Here is a 14,196-nt window from a genome sequence, read left to right as displayed (position 1 = left end):
CGAAAAACCCATCAAGAATCTGCAAACAAAATATTCTTTCGACCCCAAAAATTAGGGTTTCGAAGAAAAAAGCCCTAGCTGAAAAAAGCTTGAAAAAACTTAAGATTTCTTGATAAAAAATGGTCGAATCTGCTTCCCAGAGCACAATGACAGACTGAGACGGCTACGAGCATGAAGATTTGATACAGAAACATGCAGATTTTCACCCCAAAAACGCGCAGGCTGAAGACGCGAAAATGGAGTGTAAAAAAAAAAACGCGATTTGCAGAGGATGTTAGGCAAAAGAAATCGCGATTTTCAGATACCAGCTGAGAATGGTACAAAACGACCACGATTTTCATGCAATTTGTAGACCCGAGTTCAAAATTTCTCTAGATAGAAAAACCTAGGCGGGTTTTTGGAGAAAAATAGCTGAAATAATTTTGGAAAAATTTAAACAAATAATTTCAAGAAGAAATTATAAATTTTAACAAAAAAAATTTAAGCATTTGGCTTTGATACCATATTACGAGGTAATTGGTAAATACTTGCTTGTTATTAACAGAGACCGAAAGGTCAATTTATACAAAAGAATGAGACGATGTTTCCTTAGGAAACGATCGTAAAGAATAGAAACATTCTATTCCAGAGAAAGCAAAAAACGAAAGCAAACTAAAGCTAAAGATATTTACAAGATAACCATTAACTAATAATAGACGTCTTATCTATTATTCTAATACACCCTTCCTCTTGATATATATACCAATCTGCCTGAGTAAACAAGGCATTGAAATCAATTAATGCGAGCATATCAAAGGATCGAAGAACATTTTGAGTTCAATAATATTGTTTATTTTTGTTATTTCTGCACTAACTTCTGCAGATTCTGGAAGCGAATTAGTCCATTGGCATTAGTATTCATACCTGCAACAAAACTGTGCATTAGTCTACCATCAAATTGAAATCTGATAAGAAACTTTACAGCAGGCTAAATGGTTATTTAGTTTAAACCCTTTTCTTATGAAAGCCTTGACTTTTCAATCTTCTTTATACTCCATGTATGCATTGGAAATTTTCAATTTTGGCTTCATGATCATTAACATTTTGCAGATCGAGGGAGGGTATCAACAACAATGGAATGTTCTAAAGATTTTGTGACCAAAAGACAACAGTTAGACAATGACCATTAAGGGAGGGTAGTAGAAAATTAGAATGTTTATTTAATGCTCATCTTAGTTAATCTTTAGTTTATTAGGTAGCTATTTTCGTCTTTAGTTCATGCTTGTCTCTTTTAGAGAATCGTCTTTGTAAATCTATATAAGAAGCTTTCATCTCCTTTGTTTAACAACTACAACAACAATATCGATTTACCATAACACAAACTAAGAATAGGTTAATGGAGTGGAGGATACATAATTTTGAAAACTAAGAATAGGTTAATGGAGTGGAGGATACATAATTTTGAAAACAAGGGAGGGTATTTAAGGCAATTGAGATATTGATAAGACCATCCATTATATAGATCTGCAAAATGAGTACATTTTTTAGAAATTTTGAGTTGTTTGTTGTGACATTGCACTTTGCGTTTGATGGATTGTGCTGGAATGATGGGAAGATGATAAGAGTGACTAATACAATATAATATTATGAGATATGTGAGTAAGCATTACAAAGAAGTACATCTCTTTATATACGGTTAGGGAGTTGTAATTGATATCACATAAACATGGCACTTGTCCAAGATTCTAAATGTTTCTAATAGCAAGACTAACAAATCACTAAATCACCATGTTGACTTTATTACAAAGTTAAGCCTTATATTCTAACATCTCAAAAAAGCAAAAAAAAATCTCATTGAATACCAAACACACTAACAAATATATGTAACAATAGAGTCAAATAGAACCATATATTCTTCAGAATATATCTCTTTGAAAATATTTCTTAGACCAGATAGAACTCCGTCAAGCAGCCATGAAACCCTTATAAAGGTGTAGTCTTGAGTTTTTAATTTCCACATCCCAAACACTCAAATTACAATTTTATCAAATTATTGGACCAACATCCATGCTGAGTGACATCTTGAGTTCTCCATCAAGTTGTATTGTGATTCTCTGGATCCACATACTTCTGAGCTAATTGGGCATCTATCAATGTTGAGCTTCATCTGTACTAGATCTCTTCCTATTTAAAAAGCATAGGCTTTTTAAAGCACTTATTCTTCATCAGAAAATTCTTCACTGCTGCCAACATCTGGAGTATGCTCGAGAATTGTTGCTTCATTTGGATTTTGAGAACATTATTGGCTTGATTTTTACAGTTCTTGGCAGTGTGACCTATTTTCTTGTAGCAGTAACATTTGGTGTCCCATTTGTTTTATCTGATCTTTTACTATTATTTCATGAGTGCCATACCACGTTTGGCCAAGGATCATCATCTATATCTTCTACATTTCTTCTCTTTTCTTCAGTTAAGATTTTGGGATGGTAGTTGACTAAGAGTAAAATGATATTGGTGAACTTGGAAGGTAGATAATGGTCTTTTTGTCTACTGTAGAATTGACTTTTGCTATTTCTGAGAGGAGAGATCTTAGATTTTCTTATTTGACTAGACATAGTGGCTTTGTTAGCATATTGACTATGAAAAGTTGCAGCTTTAGGAAAATTTGGCATTGACTGCTTTTGCTGCAAATGGTATATAAAATATACAAATTATCCCAGATTTCCTTGGATATTTTTTCCAGATCCATATTATGTAACTATAATCAAAGAGAGCAAGACCAATAATGGTGTGGGTTTATAATCTATGCTCTGCACAGCAACGCATCCAAAATCCCAAACGCGATGTTGACTTAAGTCATGGATGCACCCAAACGCATCCAAAATCCCCTCCCAAAAAAAAATCCACGCATCCATGCATCAGCACCCCACACCCACATCAACATCAGAACCAGTATCAGTAACTTAGATAAAAAGCGTGCAATAAAATTGAAAAGTTACAAGAGGATACCCACTCAAATAAAGCGTGACCTAACACATTGTAGAAAACACATGGTTCGTGATTACTTCATGTGCCCTAGTGATTGGTTTCCTATGAATTGGGGATTTATACCAGTGAATATAAATAGTTGTCATGCCTGCAACCATGTTATAGAGACCTGTGACCTTCTTCATAGATCAGACATAGGCGCGATTTCCTGGCTTATGAAAATCTTTTTGTCTGAATAAAAGAAATGTTGCAATTTCCTGTGATCTGGGATTTGTGTCCGAGAACAATTGCAGTTTCTTGAAACTCTGCTCCTCTCTTTCATGTGGCAGCCTCAGACTCCTGGATTTCTAGCTTTGATAGGTTATTGAGAAAAGGACAGAGATAATAACATATAGAATAATATTATATTCTAGAGCAAGTGTTACCAAGAGATGCAACTCCTTGTATAGATATTGGGAGACGTAACCAAAAATATAGAAATGTGACACTTGTCCAGGAGTCTAAATGCTAATGATAACAACCCTAAGAAGCCAATAAGTCGCGATGATGACTTAAGTCTAATATTTTTACGCAGCATCATTTGATTCTCCACATTCCATCCCTGTACAGATGGCTCCAGTATTTAGATTCTACAGTTCAGCAGAGTTATTAAAATTGCTTAGAGAGAGAGGTTTCTGATTGGTAACTGTTTTGCTAGCACTTAGTTGTTGGAATCGCTTGTGTAGAAAGTTATTGCCGAGCCTGTTGCTAGCAATAAAGAAGGATAGCTAACCCTTTGCCAAATACATATAAACTGTTGATGATACCTTTATGATGCTCTTTTATGCCTGCAAGTTTTGCATCAGCGAGGTCACTCTTGATTGAAAGTCTATCGTTTGTTTTGCCATTTCCCAATTTCCTTAGGCCATTCAAAGTGTTTATTTTGATTCATATTGGCTGCTAAATAATAATTGTCTCAGATTAAAATGGATTTTATGCATTATTTTTCTCCCATGTAAAGTCAGTTTTATATTTATCGAGAGGGTAAAATCTGTAAAATCTGTCCATTCTGGATTTTGGCATTTTGGAAGTATGTAGGTTCTATATTTGCCTTTGAGCTTTCCATCTTTCCAATTTTTCTAAAACCATTTCTTCCATGTGTTTTGTTTTGTCAATTTTATCTTTTCTAGGTTCCAAGCTGCCGGGTAGAACTTGTTGATTCTGAGTCTCTGTGCCATTATGCATTTTAGCTAGTTCAGAGAGCTTCTCATTTGTGATTTTACGCCTTTTCACAAGTCCTCTTCATTTGGGGGTGTCCACACACACATCGACTTGCAAATAATACTATCAAAAACATTTAGAGTATTCAACTGTTCTTAATGAAAATATCCCTTGATTGAGCAAATTAAATAGTCTAATTTTGCATCTGGCAGGAGAAGGTGATCTTTTAGCATGCTGTGATTCAGTTTATAGCATATCACAGGGAACAAATTTTCGATTCCTTTCACTCTTCCCTGTGATTCTAGATATATAAGGTTGTTGTTGGTGAATGACTTATTATAGAAGCAGCTTTAGACTGGTAATGTGTCCTTACAACTGGAAATGAAACAAAAATTTAACTCCCTTAACTCTTCTTTGTGATTCTAGATATGTGAGTTAATTGTGTGGACAACATTTTATCCTGCAGGAGCAGGAGGAACCTACATTAGAAGCAGCTTTAGATTGGCTATGTTTCAATATTCCTGGACATGAACTCCCTCTGAAGTTCTCAAGTGGGGTCTCTGTCGGAGAACTTGAAGGTATAGAATTTGCACTATCTTACATATCTGTTTTTTCTTAAGTGTTTTCTTAAGACTGGAAATGCAATATTGGGAATGTTTTCTGTAACTGGTGCAGAAAATTCTGTTAATGTGATTTCAACTGCTCGTGTGGATTGGACACCTTCTCAAGTGCCATCTGAAGAGAACAGAAAACCTGCTTCTATAATTGCTTTCAAATCAAACATAAATATAGAGGAGGAGCCACAGAATCTACTACAAGCTGAGGGAGCAGATTGGATTCGGCATTACATGAGTCAACAGGCTGAGGTTATTAATTTTCAGTTTTTTTCAAAATATCTTAAAAAAAAGTATTTCACACCTATAACTCTAAATTGTTCAGCTTAGGAGTATTTTTTCAATCTATGCTTATTTGTATATACTAGAGATATTGCCTAGAAGGTTGGAACCTTAACAAATGCCAAACTAGTAGTGATCAATTGAAATAACAGTTGTGTGTATTATGTTTATAAAGATGATGCTTATGCAGTTAAATAATCCTTTTTATTTATCCTGTCTGACCTCATCATTATGTATTATTTGTCACCTTTTCTGGTAACTTTTATAGTGCTGACATGCAAAATATATAGTGTTTATCAGATTGTTGGCTGCTGTCAGTCTTTGGCTTTAAAGATCCCTTGGCACAAAATGACATGTAGTTTTCTTTTTTAAATAACCTGAGGAGGGGGAATGCTTGATATAATTTTAGATTCCGCAAAGAGGGGTTAACTATCCATTCCCTCATATTTCAAGCATAAACAACATTCTTAACCTTCAGTGGTAGCTACCATGTTGTTTAAAAACATAAATAGACATTTTATTGGTTAAATTATGAAGCTCTTTCTTTCCGCTAACTGGTTTATTTGAAGTCACATTTGGTAAACAACTTTTCTTCAAAATCTCGTAAGTTAGATCCAAGGGAAGAACATTTTCTGTTCACTATGTGCTTTGATTTGTTACCCAGCTATTTTTTTGAGACATGTGTATTGAGATATTTTCTGTTGCATTGACATGATTTATTATGAGTATTACGTGCTAACCATTGTTTGACATTTATGCAAATGCCAAGTTTTTACTTTGTTGAGATTTAATAACTTCTATATAAATTCCACACAGAGAGTTCGGGTCTGAGATCATGGCTTTACATGTTCGGAACACATCAAAATTTAAAAATTAACATATAATTCAAATTTTTGATGAATGATGAATAAATCGGATTGAACTTTGAAAATTCTCTTTGTAGGTTGATATTCCATTTAGATGTCATGACCAAGGGAGGATCTCTTCTGAGTATACCACACTAGAGTTGGATGAAGTATGAGCAAATTTTAAAATTTCATCTCTTGGATTTGAATGTAGGGATCAACCATGATGGCCCCTATAAGTTACCCGTTAAGCTCATCCCATCTGACAAAAATGGTTTGAATTAGTGGAGTGTGTGACACTATGCATCTGTACAAGGCCTGATACCTTACAAAACCAGTGTATAACATTACAATTGAGTGCACAGATAATAATGCCTAGCTAAACCAGCAGTGCAGTTTTAGCTTGTAATTCTGGTGAAGGCATGCACCATAAAGGTTCAGAAATAGTAGCACCACTAATACAGTTATTATTAGTGAGAGTTATTGATCTTAAATAAAACTGGTGTTTAACAGCCATGTTAACGTTGGCTTGCAAGAGAATGTACCATCACCTATTTTCTGAGCATTTTCTTTGTTCCAAGGAATGTTATCAATACTCTTAGAAAGGAAAAGATCTTTAAGTGAATTGTCTTATAATATGAATTATAACATGCGAAAATGAGCTGTACAAATTTTAAAATTGAAGGGTAGTTGAGAGGAGATGTAATCTGCAATTGAGGATATCCAAACAAGAAAAGCATTTTCTTGAAATGTTGGCTCTGTCTTGAGACATGCTTCAACAGATTTATTTTAATTTTCCTCTAGCACAAAAAATGTATGTTTGGACTTATGTATTGATCTTCTCTTTGTATGCAGGAGGAATCTGAAACTGGGACCAGTGATGAGGAGGCTTGCAATGATTCAGATTGGGAGGTACCAATAAAATAGAGGATTTGTTCTGTGAAGAATGATATCTAGCTTGTGAAACTTCCTACGTTAAATTATAACATTGATATGTGGATGGTTGTTTCCTGTAGATGTGGGCTAATTCGAGTGAAAGAATAAGGCGCAAACAGAGCCGATCTGTATGTATCCAGTCAACCAAATCCTATGTGTCTTTGGCCTCTCATATCTTTTGTTTTTCTTGTTTGCTTAAGTTAAGCACATGATTGAAATTCAGAATGAGTGCTAGATTTACAGTTAAGTACAATGTTACTAATGTAGCATTGGTATTCATGCACATATGTTCCCTTATGAATAGGGGTTTTGATTCGGAGTCACAGACTTTGGAATCTAGCATCTAGGTTATTCAGAAGCCAAAATGTTGAAAGTTATGCTAAAAAATGTTTTTTCAAAAGGTCAAAAATATTCTCTAAGAGTCTTTGGAGGAAATATTGTTCCTGCTTTCTCTGCTATAAAGATGTTTTGAATTTTTTGTTAACATACTCTGAAAGGGAAGTTGCAGGGCTGTAATGTATTGTCCATAAAGTGAATGCCAATAAAGCTAAATCTAATAAAGCTAAAACGTTGTATCATATACTTAACTATTTTAGTTCAACTTGTTGACAAGAACTGAATATTTCACTTTTTTCAGAGATTAGTTTGTAGATTGTTTGGAAATGTATGCTTCTGACTGGATTGTTTTGTGTAGGTTATTGATCCAGCCACACGTGCTGTATCTGCTGCTGCAGAGTTTCAGGCTGCTAGACAAGCAGCCATAGAAGCTAAGGAAAAAGGGGATAAGCAGAAACAGGAGAAAGCAAACCACCTGATACGTGAACTTAAACAAGAGATGATTTCTTTAGGTTAATTTTGTTTTCATAATTTTTTTTATTAATCAATGATTACAAATCAATGTCTATCAAGATTTAGAGAATGTTAGTGATTATTTTATCTTCTGTATACAGGATTATCTGAAGACATATTGAGTACAACTGTTCCATCTGTGAGACCTACAGCAGTTGATAGAGAAGAGAAACTGGATTCACACTTTTCAACGATAGAAAAATTCCCCCCCAATGAAAGAGATAAAGAGATGGCTAAAGTTTTGTCTGTTGGTGTTTCTTCAGATCATGAAGCAGAAACCAAAAATGAAAGTGCATTTGATTGCAGTGCCACTGATGTAGCTACAATTATCCAGGAAAGTGACCTTGTCAATAGAGAAGGTGGAATTCTTTCTTCTAGCAAAGTGGATCCAGCTTCAAAAAGTATTACTAGTGTAGGAGAAGAAGAGGAGCAAGAGGCTATTGAGATGCTAGGTTTATTTAATGAAGACGCTTCCTCAGATGAGAAAGTGCCTCAAGCTATTCTGGAGATTCAGAAAAAGGAAAGGGCTACTGCATGGGCACATGGAAAAGCTTCAGAGAAAAATCAAGACAGGTGGAGAAAAAGTGGGAAATCTGCTAACGAGGTATCAATCACCAGTTGGATTCAAAAGAGTTCACTTATTTCTGGGAAGAATAAGTTAACAAATAAATTTCATATTCAAATAATGTGCTTTGATTGTTTTCTTTTCCAAGTAGTTTTACTTAATTAATTGGTTAAAGTCTGACATCCTTTAAGAGCTGAATCCCATGGAAGTTTTGCGTTTTAAAAGAATCAAGCTTGTCTTTGTTTGGTATTGGCAATGAGATAGAATACTAATATCAGTCTTGAAGGCTTTTTGTTTTTCAGGATGCTTCTTCTGTTTTAAACAAACCTATCTAATTTTTAAGCTTTGCTGCCCTTAATTACTGTCCACTTTTCCCAGTTACTTAATGTCAGATAATATTATCTGCATTGAGTTTTTATTTTGATCAATTTCATTCCATTCTCTGTATTTATTGGAGTTGTTTAAGGAGACGAACAATTTTTAGCATATCAACTGATTTGAATTCAGGACCATAAATTGTCAAAATGGTTGAAATGCATGGAATATACCTCCAACATTTAGCTACTAGAGTAAATGGTAACTGTAACTGGTTTTATCGTTCTTTTTTGATTGAATATATAAGACACTTCCTTATTTATTAAATATTTCTTAATTATGTAATTTTTTTGGATACTGTAGGGGGATTTAGCAAAGCAGCCTAAAGCTGTTTTGCAACAACAATGTCAGAAATGTGGATGGGGAGCTCCAAAGTATGAAAAGATTTCAGGAAGGGGAAATGCTTATTCATACAGTTTGAACATTCTTCGTCCAACAACAGGGCGGGGAAAAAATAAGAAAGTTGGGGGACAATTAACCTTTCAGCTTTCAGATGAAGAAACTGTCTTCAAATCCGTTGATGTATGTATTTTAGTTAGAGTTTCCCCTTTATCTGCAGTTTTCAAGGATTTTTCTTTAAGTGTAAGTTATGAATATGAGTGAGTATTTATAAACCAGAAAGCTGATGCAATACAACTTCCAAGACAATGGTAAAATGATGTTTAACAAATTCTTTTTCTGGATTTGATTGTGTGTGTTTTTTAGCATCAATGCTTCGGATCACACTACACGATCCATCATCAGGATGAGAAAGTGCAGGATTAGAAAAATAAAAAGATGCATAGTAAGCCAAACTCGAGAGCTATAAGAAAGGAGGGTGGATAACACGCAAAACTATGCAAAGAATAAGAGAAGAACAAAATCGAATGACAAAATACAAAAAATAAACACAATAATAATAAAATAATAAAAGATAAAAAAATGGGGGTGCAAAAGTCAACTAGAGAAATAAGGGAACAACTAAGAAGGGGGAAATAAAGGATATAAACTAACAAAGTGCATCCTTCAAAAAAGATTAAAAAAGGAACCTAAAAATAAAGACTAAACATAAAAACAGTACCAAAAGAATGTGAAAAACACACCCATGATACAAAGAAAGAAACAACCAAAACCAAGAAAATGATACCAAAATACCTAACAAATAAATCTATATATGCATATATATATAATATATACATACGTACATATACATATTTATATAAACCTATATATATGCATATACATATACATATATGCATTATATATATATATGTATATATCTGTATATATATACACATATACACATAGAATATATATATATATATATATATATATATATATATATATATATATATATATATATATATATATATATATATATATATATATATATGTGTGTGTGTGTGTGTGTGTGTGTGAAAAAAATACCAAGAGTACATTACAACACCAACACTAAAAAAGAAATCAGAATCAAGAAAAATACAAAACATAACTAAAAATGGACAGAAATGACCCGGTCAAGTGAGTGAGTTATATATATATATATATATATAAAACTAAAAGTACACATACACGAAAAAATATATGCAGAAAAAACTAAAGGTTGAAAATGTGCAAATGCGCAATATACAAGAAAAAATAAAAATAAAAGAAAACCTTCCTATCTACTAAGACAAAAAACAAAAAACTAGAAGACCCTAATACCAAGATCTAAATGCTAGAAGACCCAAAGATTAAATAAATAAAAAATGGGCAGGTTACCCACCATGCGACCAAAAAGGTAGAAATCAAGCATATATATTCTCTAAATTATTAGATAATGTATTATGATAATACAAAAAAACCATATAAAATCATTACAAGAGATCTAATATATATATATATACCCACACACATACATACTCCTGCACACACACAAAGTGCACACACATCAAAAAAGGCAAAGGGAATATATCTAAATATACACACACACACACCCACATGTATATATACATGTATATATACATGTATATATATATGTATATGTATATACATATATATATATATATATGTATATGTATATGTGTATATATATATTTATATGTATATGCATATACATATGTATATGTATATATGTATATGCATGTGTGTGTGTATGTGTATATATATGTATATGTATATACCGCACACACTAAAAGCGCATACACATCAAAAAGGCAGAGGAAATATAAAGGGAACCACAAAATTCTAAATATATATAGGTGTAGGTATATGTAGACCTATCTGCACCTAGATTGAAAAAGAGAACAAAAACCAAGGAAACAATAAAAAATAAAACCAAAGAGACAATAAATAAGGAGATCAAAAAGTCCCGAAACAAATGCATCCAAAAGTGTCTATAATGCAACCACTATCTTTATGTTCTGCTAGGCTCCCATGGATGTACTGACTCTACAAGTAATCCGGCTTGCAACCCTGATCCCATCTGCTGCAAATGACAGATACACATACAATAAATGATGGTACAAGCTTGGAGCCAATCCACACTGATGCATCATCAAATCCTCTATGTGTAGATTAGAAAAGTAGTGATGCATACTTCTCCCTATGTCATCACAGTAAAAAACTCCCACCTCGGTCAAGCGCTGACTGTCATAGTTCTGAATATAACCTCTATCATCTGACTCATCACCAACAACACTTGCAGCAGATGTTGCTATAGGAGAACTTGGTGCATCATGTGGTTCTTTGCTGCTCTCAATTGATGCACTCATCCCATTTGCATCAACTGCACTTGTAATTGTGATGTGTGTGGTTACATCCACAACCTGCTTGCAACCATAACCTGTGGACATGGGAAATGCCAAATACTGCTATAGGAAATTGAACTGCGTATGCAGATGGTGAAAACTATGCTAAGCTCTACCCAGGTGAGTGATCAACGTCAATGCCGAAAAGCTGTCATATGACAATGTTGTATCCATCTTGAGCAGAGGATTGCCCACTAAGTGAATCTCCCCACTTTGCTGGTCTGTACTATAATATGATGCTGTGCATACATCAATCACCTCATAATCAACAACATGTGTGCTATCATTAGTGCACACATAAACATCCCAGGGCATACTCCTAAACACCTCAATGGATGGTTCAACTTGTAAGATAGAAGTTGCTGATATGACAATATACTCACACTTTTGGCCTAGGTAGTTGCATGTCCATCCAAAATCTGATCTTGGGACCTATTACCAATTGCTCAGTTTTTTAAGTGCTTGGATTTCCTCCAAAGATAATCTCATGACATTGCAAATAATAACCTAATCTTTGTTGAGCTTGAGCAAGGTCCTTAATGATTTTTTTTTCAAGCTATGCCACTTTCCCATACCTAACAAAACAAGGGTGCTGGTCACTCAAATATCAACTGTATGAATTAAACAGTTTCTATTTAGAACCCTGTGGCTGCATACAAGAAATCCAACTCTGAAGGATGGCAGGAAACAGCTCTAATAACACTGTCAGAACTTGATGTTCTCCTTCACGTACATTGATACAAATCATGCATGATTTAGACTTTTAGTAAATTGTAACAGCAAACACATAAATCAAAAGTTTTGTTTTTTTGCCATGCAATGAGTCTGAAAATTTCAGATGTTATTTCCCACTTATACAATTACCTTTTCAATAAACAAAAGACAACTCAGTTCATAAAAATGATTGCATATCAATTTCCAACATACACATTTTCCGATTTTTACTTTCCTAGTTTTGATATTGAAAAGCAGCACTAAATGGCTCCAAAAAAAGAAACACATACTTACCTAAAATCACAGTCGCAATCTTTTTAGGATGTGAGAATTACCCTCACATCATTCTTATTAATTCATTTCTAAGGGTGTGTTGAATATATACCAATCTGTTCATACTAGGTTGATATGCAGAGGTTTTCATTGTAATAACTTCTTAAATTATAGGAAATTTTTTCGATTGCCTTTTACCAAATACGTTCTTGTTATTCTCACTCACTCAAAGTTATGACAATTTTTTCAGCTATTTATGTTTTAAAGGATTTTCTGTCAAACTATAATAGTTCTTTACATGTTTTTATTATGATTTAGTTTTCAGTTAAAGTTAAGTTTATTAAGCATATTTTTAACTGACTGGCATATATTGCAGGATGCTCAAAATGGAGTTGCAACATTGGCCTTGTTTCGCTTATTTCCTGAGCTGCCTCTGTTTCAAATCCTTGCAGAACCTTATCGATCTCTCTGTCTAAAGTGGCACACAGGTTTTCATTTTTAAGTTATTTTTTTGTTTTCTTCATACAATGTTTTTTAAACATTGAGTTTTATTACATAGATCATGTCAGTACAAAATAACAAAAAGAGAATTTGGAATCTGCCAAGCTTGTGCTCAAGATATTAGTGGTAAACAAATGGACAAGCAATTTTTATATGTCGCAATCGTGATGCCTAGACTTGATTGAACCCTCACACTCTAGAAGTATCATAATGCTGAAACATGTTCAATGTCTCCTCTTGGGATTTATGGCATGGTTCTTGTGTGATCCCTAATTGGGATGGTAGCGGTTTTCTAAATAGGTGCGCCTTTTGGGAAAGCAGCCAGCTCAACTCCTCACAAGTGGTATCAGAACGATGTTATAGGTTCAAATCCCCTTGGATAATGGTAACATGGAGATTGTCAAAACGTGTCCAATGTCGCCCTCTGGGATTTGTAACATGGTTTAACGACCACCTGTGAGATTCTTAACTGGGATGATAATGTTTTCTTGAATGTGTGCCTTTTGGGGAAAAAATTGTTAGATCACCTCCCTACACATGACTCGGCATGCCAGGATGCATAGAAATATTCCATTCACACACATGGCAACACAATTGGAATGCTTATTTGATTGTTTGACAACGACAACATAACGACCTTGCAATGCAGTGGAGATCTTTATCTCTGATAATCTGATCCGAGGCCTTTATCTGCATTCTTGCATATAGAAGAATAGGGTGAGAGCGACACAAACTTTTTACTCTCCAATCCTAACTTGACAGAATCATGCTTCCAAAAAGATGTGGAAATGAAATTTTAGCATTTTGTTCACTCACACAAGAGGGGGGTACAAATGGGAGATCTGAGATCTTGCTTAGACACATACAAGGCTAGTTATAAATAAACAAGGCACGACTCAACACAAAAAGCTGCAAGTCTCACAAAGTAAATAAATTATGATGTAAACCAAGATCATAGGTAGTAAAGTGTCATGTCCTGTTCCTCAGCATGATTTCTTAAGTGTGCAATTGCTTATAATCCATCCTGATAAGCTAATTGTCTTACCAAAGGGATGTTAGTGGTTGCATGAGGAGCTTTCACCTTCTTTGTATTAGTGGGCTATTTTTTTAAGTTTCCAAGATCAGGATATTACCACGTTGGATATTTAAGTTATGAACTTTGCAATTGTAGGGGGTCACTTCATTGTAACACTATGCCTAAAATGGTTGTGCTACCTTTTTTTGATTTGCATAGGTTCTATTGTGCCTATATTAAAATTTGAATTAATGTGCTGTCTGTATGAGCTCCTCCTAGTAGAGCAGTTAAA

General features: G+C 34.1%; 1 protein-coding gene across 5 annotated transcripts in view; it reads left to right on the top strand.

Moving 5' to 3' along the window:
* The window catches only part of LOC149572842 (DExH-box ATP-dependent RNA helicase DExH7, chloroplastic-like), a 356,903-nt gene that overhangs the window by 34,706 nt on the left and 308,001 nt on the right, over positions 1 to 14,196 (top strand). For 4 of the 5 annotated variants that reach the window (XR_016359987.1, XM_089813915.1, XM_089813917.1 and 1 more), the window contains exons 2-9: positions 4,634 to 4,745; positions 4,843 to 5,033; positions 6,764 to 6,820; positions 6,925 to 6,972; positions 7,539 to 7,692; positions 7,795 to 8,297; positions 8,937 to 9,155; positions 12,765 to 12,876. Coding sequence is in view for 4 of the 5 variants with exons in the window: in XM_089813915.1 (XP_089670041.1) it covers positions 4,634 to 4,745; positions 4,843 to 5,033; positions 6,764 to 6,820; positions 6,925 to 6,972; positions 7,539 to 7,692; positions 7,795 to 8,297; positions 8,937 to 9,155; positions 12,765 to 12,876 (1,396 nt within the window). In the remaining variant the exon portion in view is untranslated. The remainder of the gene's footprint in view (positions 1 to 4,633; positions 4,746 to 4,842; positions 5,034 to 6,763; positions 6,821 to 6,924; positions 6,973 to 7,538; positions 7,693 to 7,794; positions 8,298 to 8,936; positions 9,156 to 12,764; positions 12,877 to 14,196) is intronic. The other variant, XM_089813916.1, reaches the window with a different exon arrangement.

The sequence above is a fragment of the Cupressus sempervirens genome, chromosome 2 (genome assembly GCF_028749045.1).
Source record: "Cupressus sempervirens isolate cs-2001-9-10 chromosome 2, ASM2874904v1, whole genome shotgun sequence".
NCBI classification, from domain to species: domain Eukaryota; kingdom Viridiplantae; phylum Streptophyta; class Pinopsida; order Cupressales; family Cupressaceae; genus Cupressus; species Cupressus sempervirens.
Note: the sequence above shows the minus strand (reverse complement) of the source record. Positions and strands in the feature narration are given on the sequence as shown.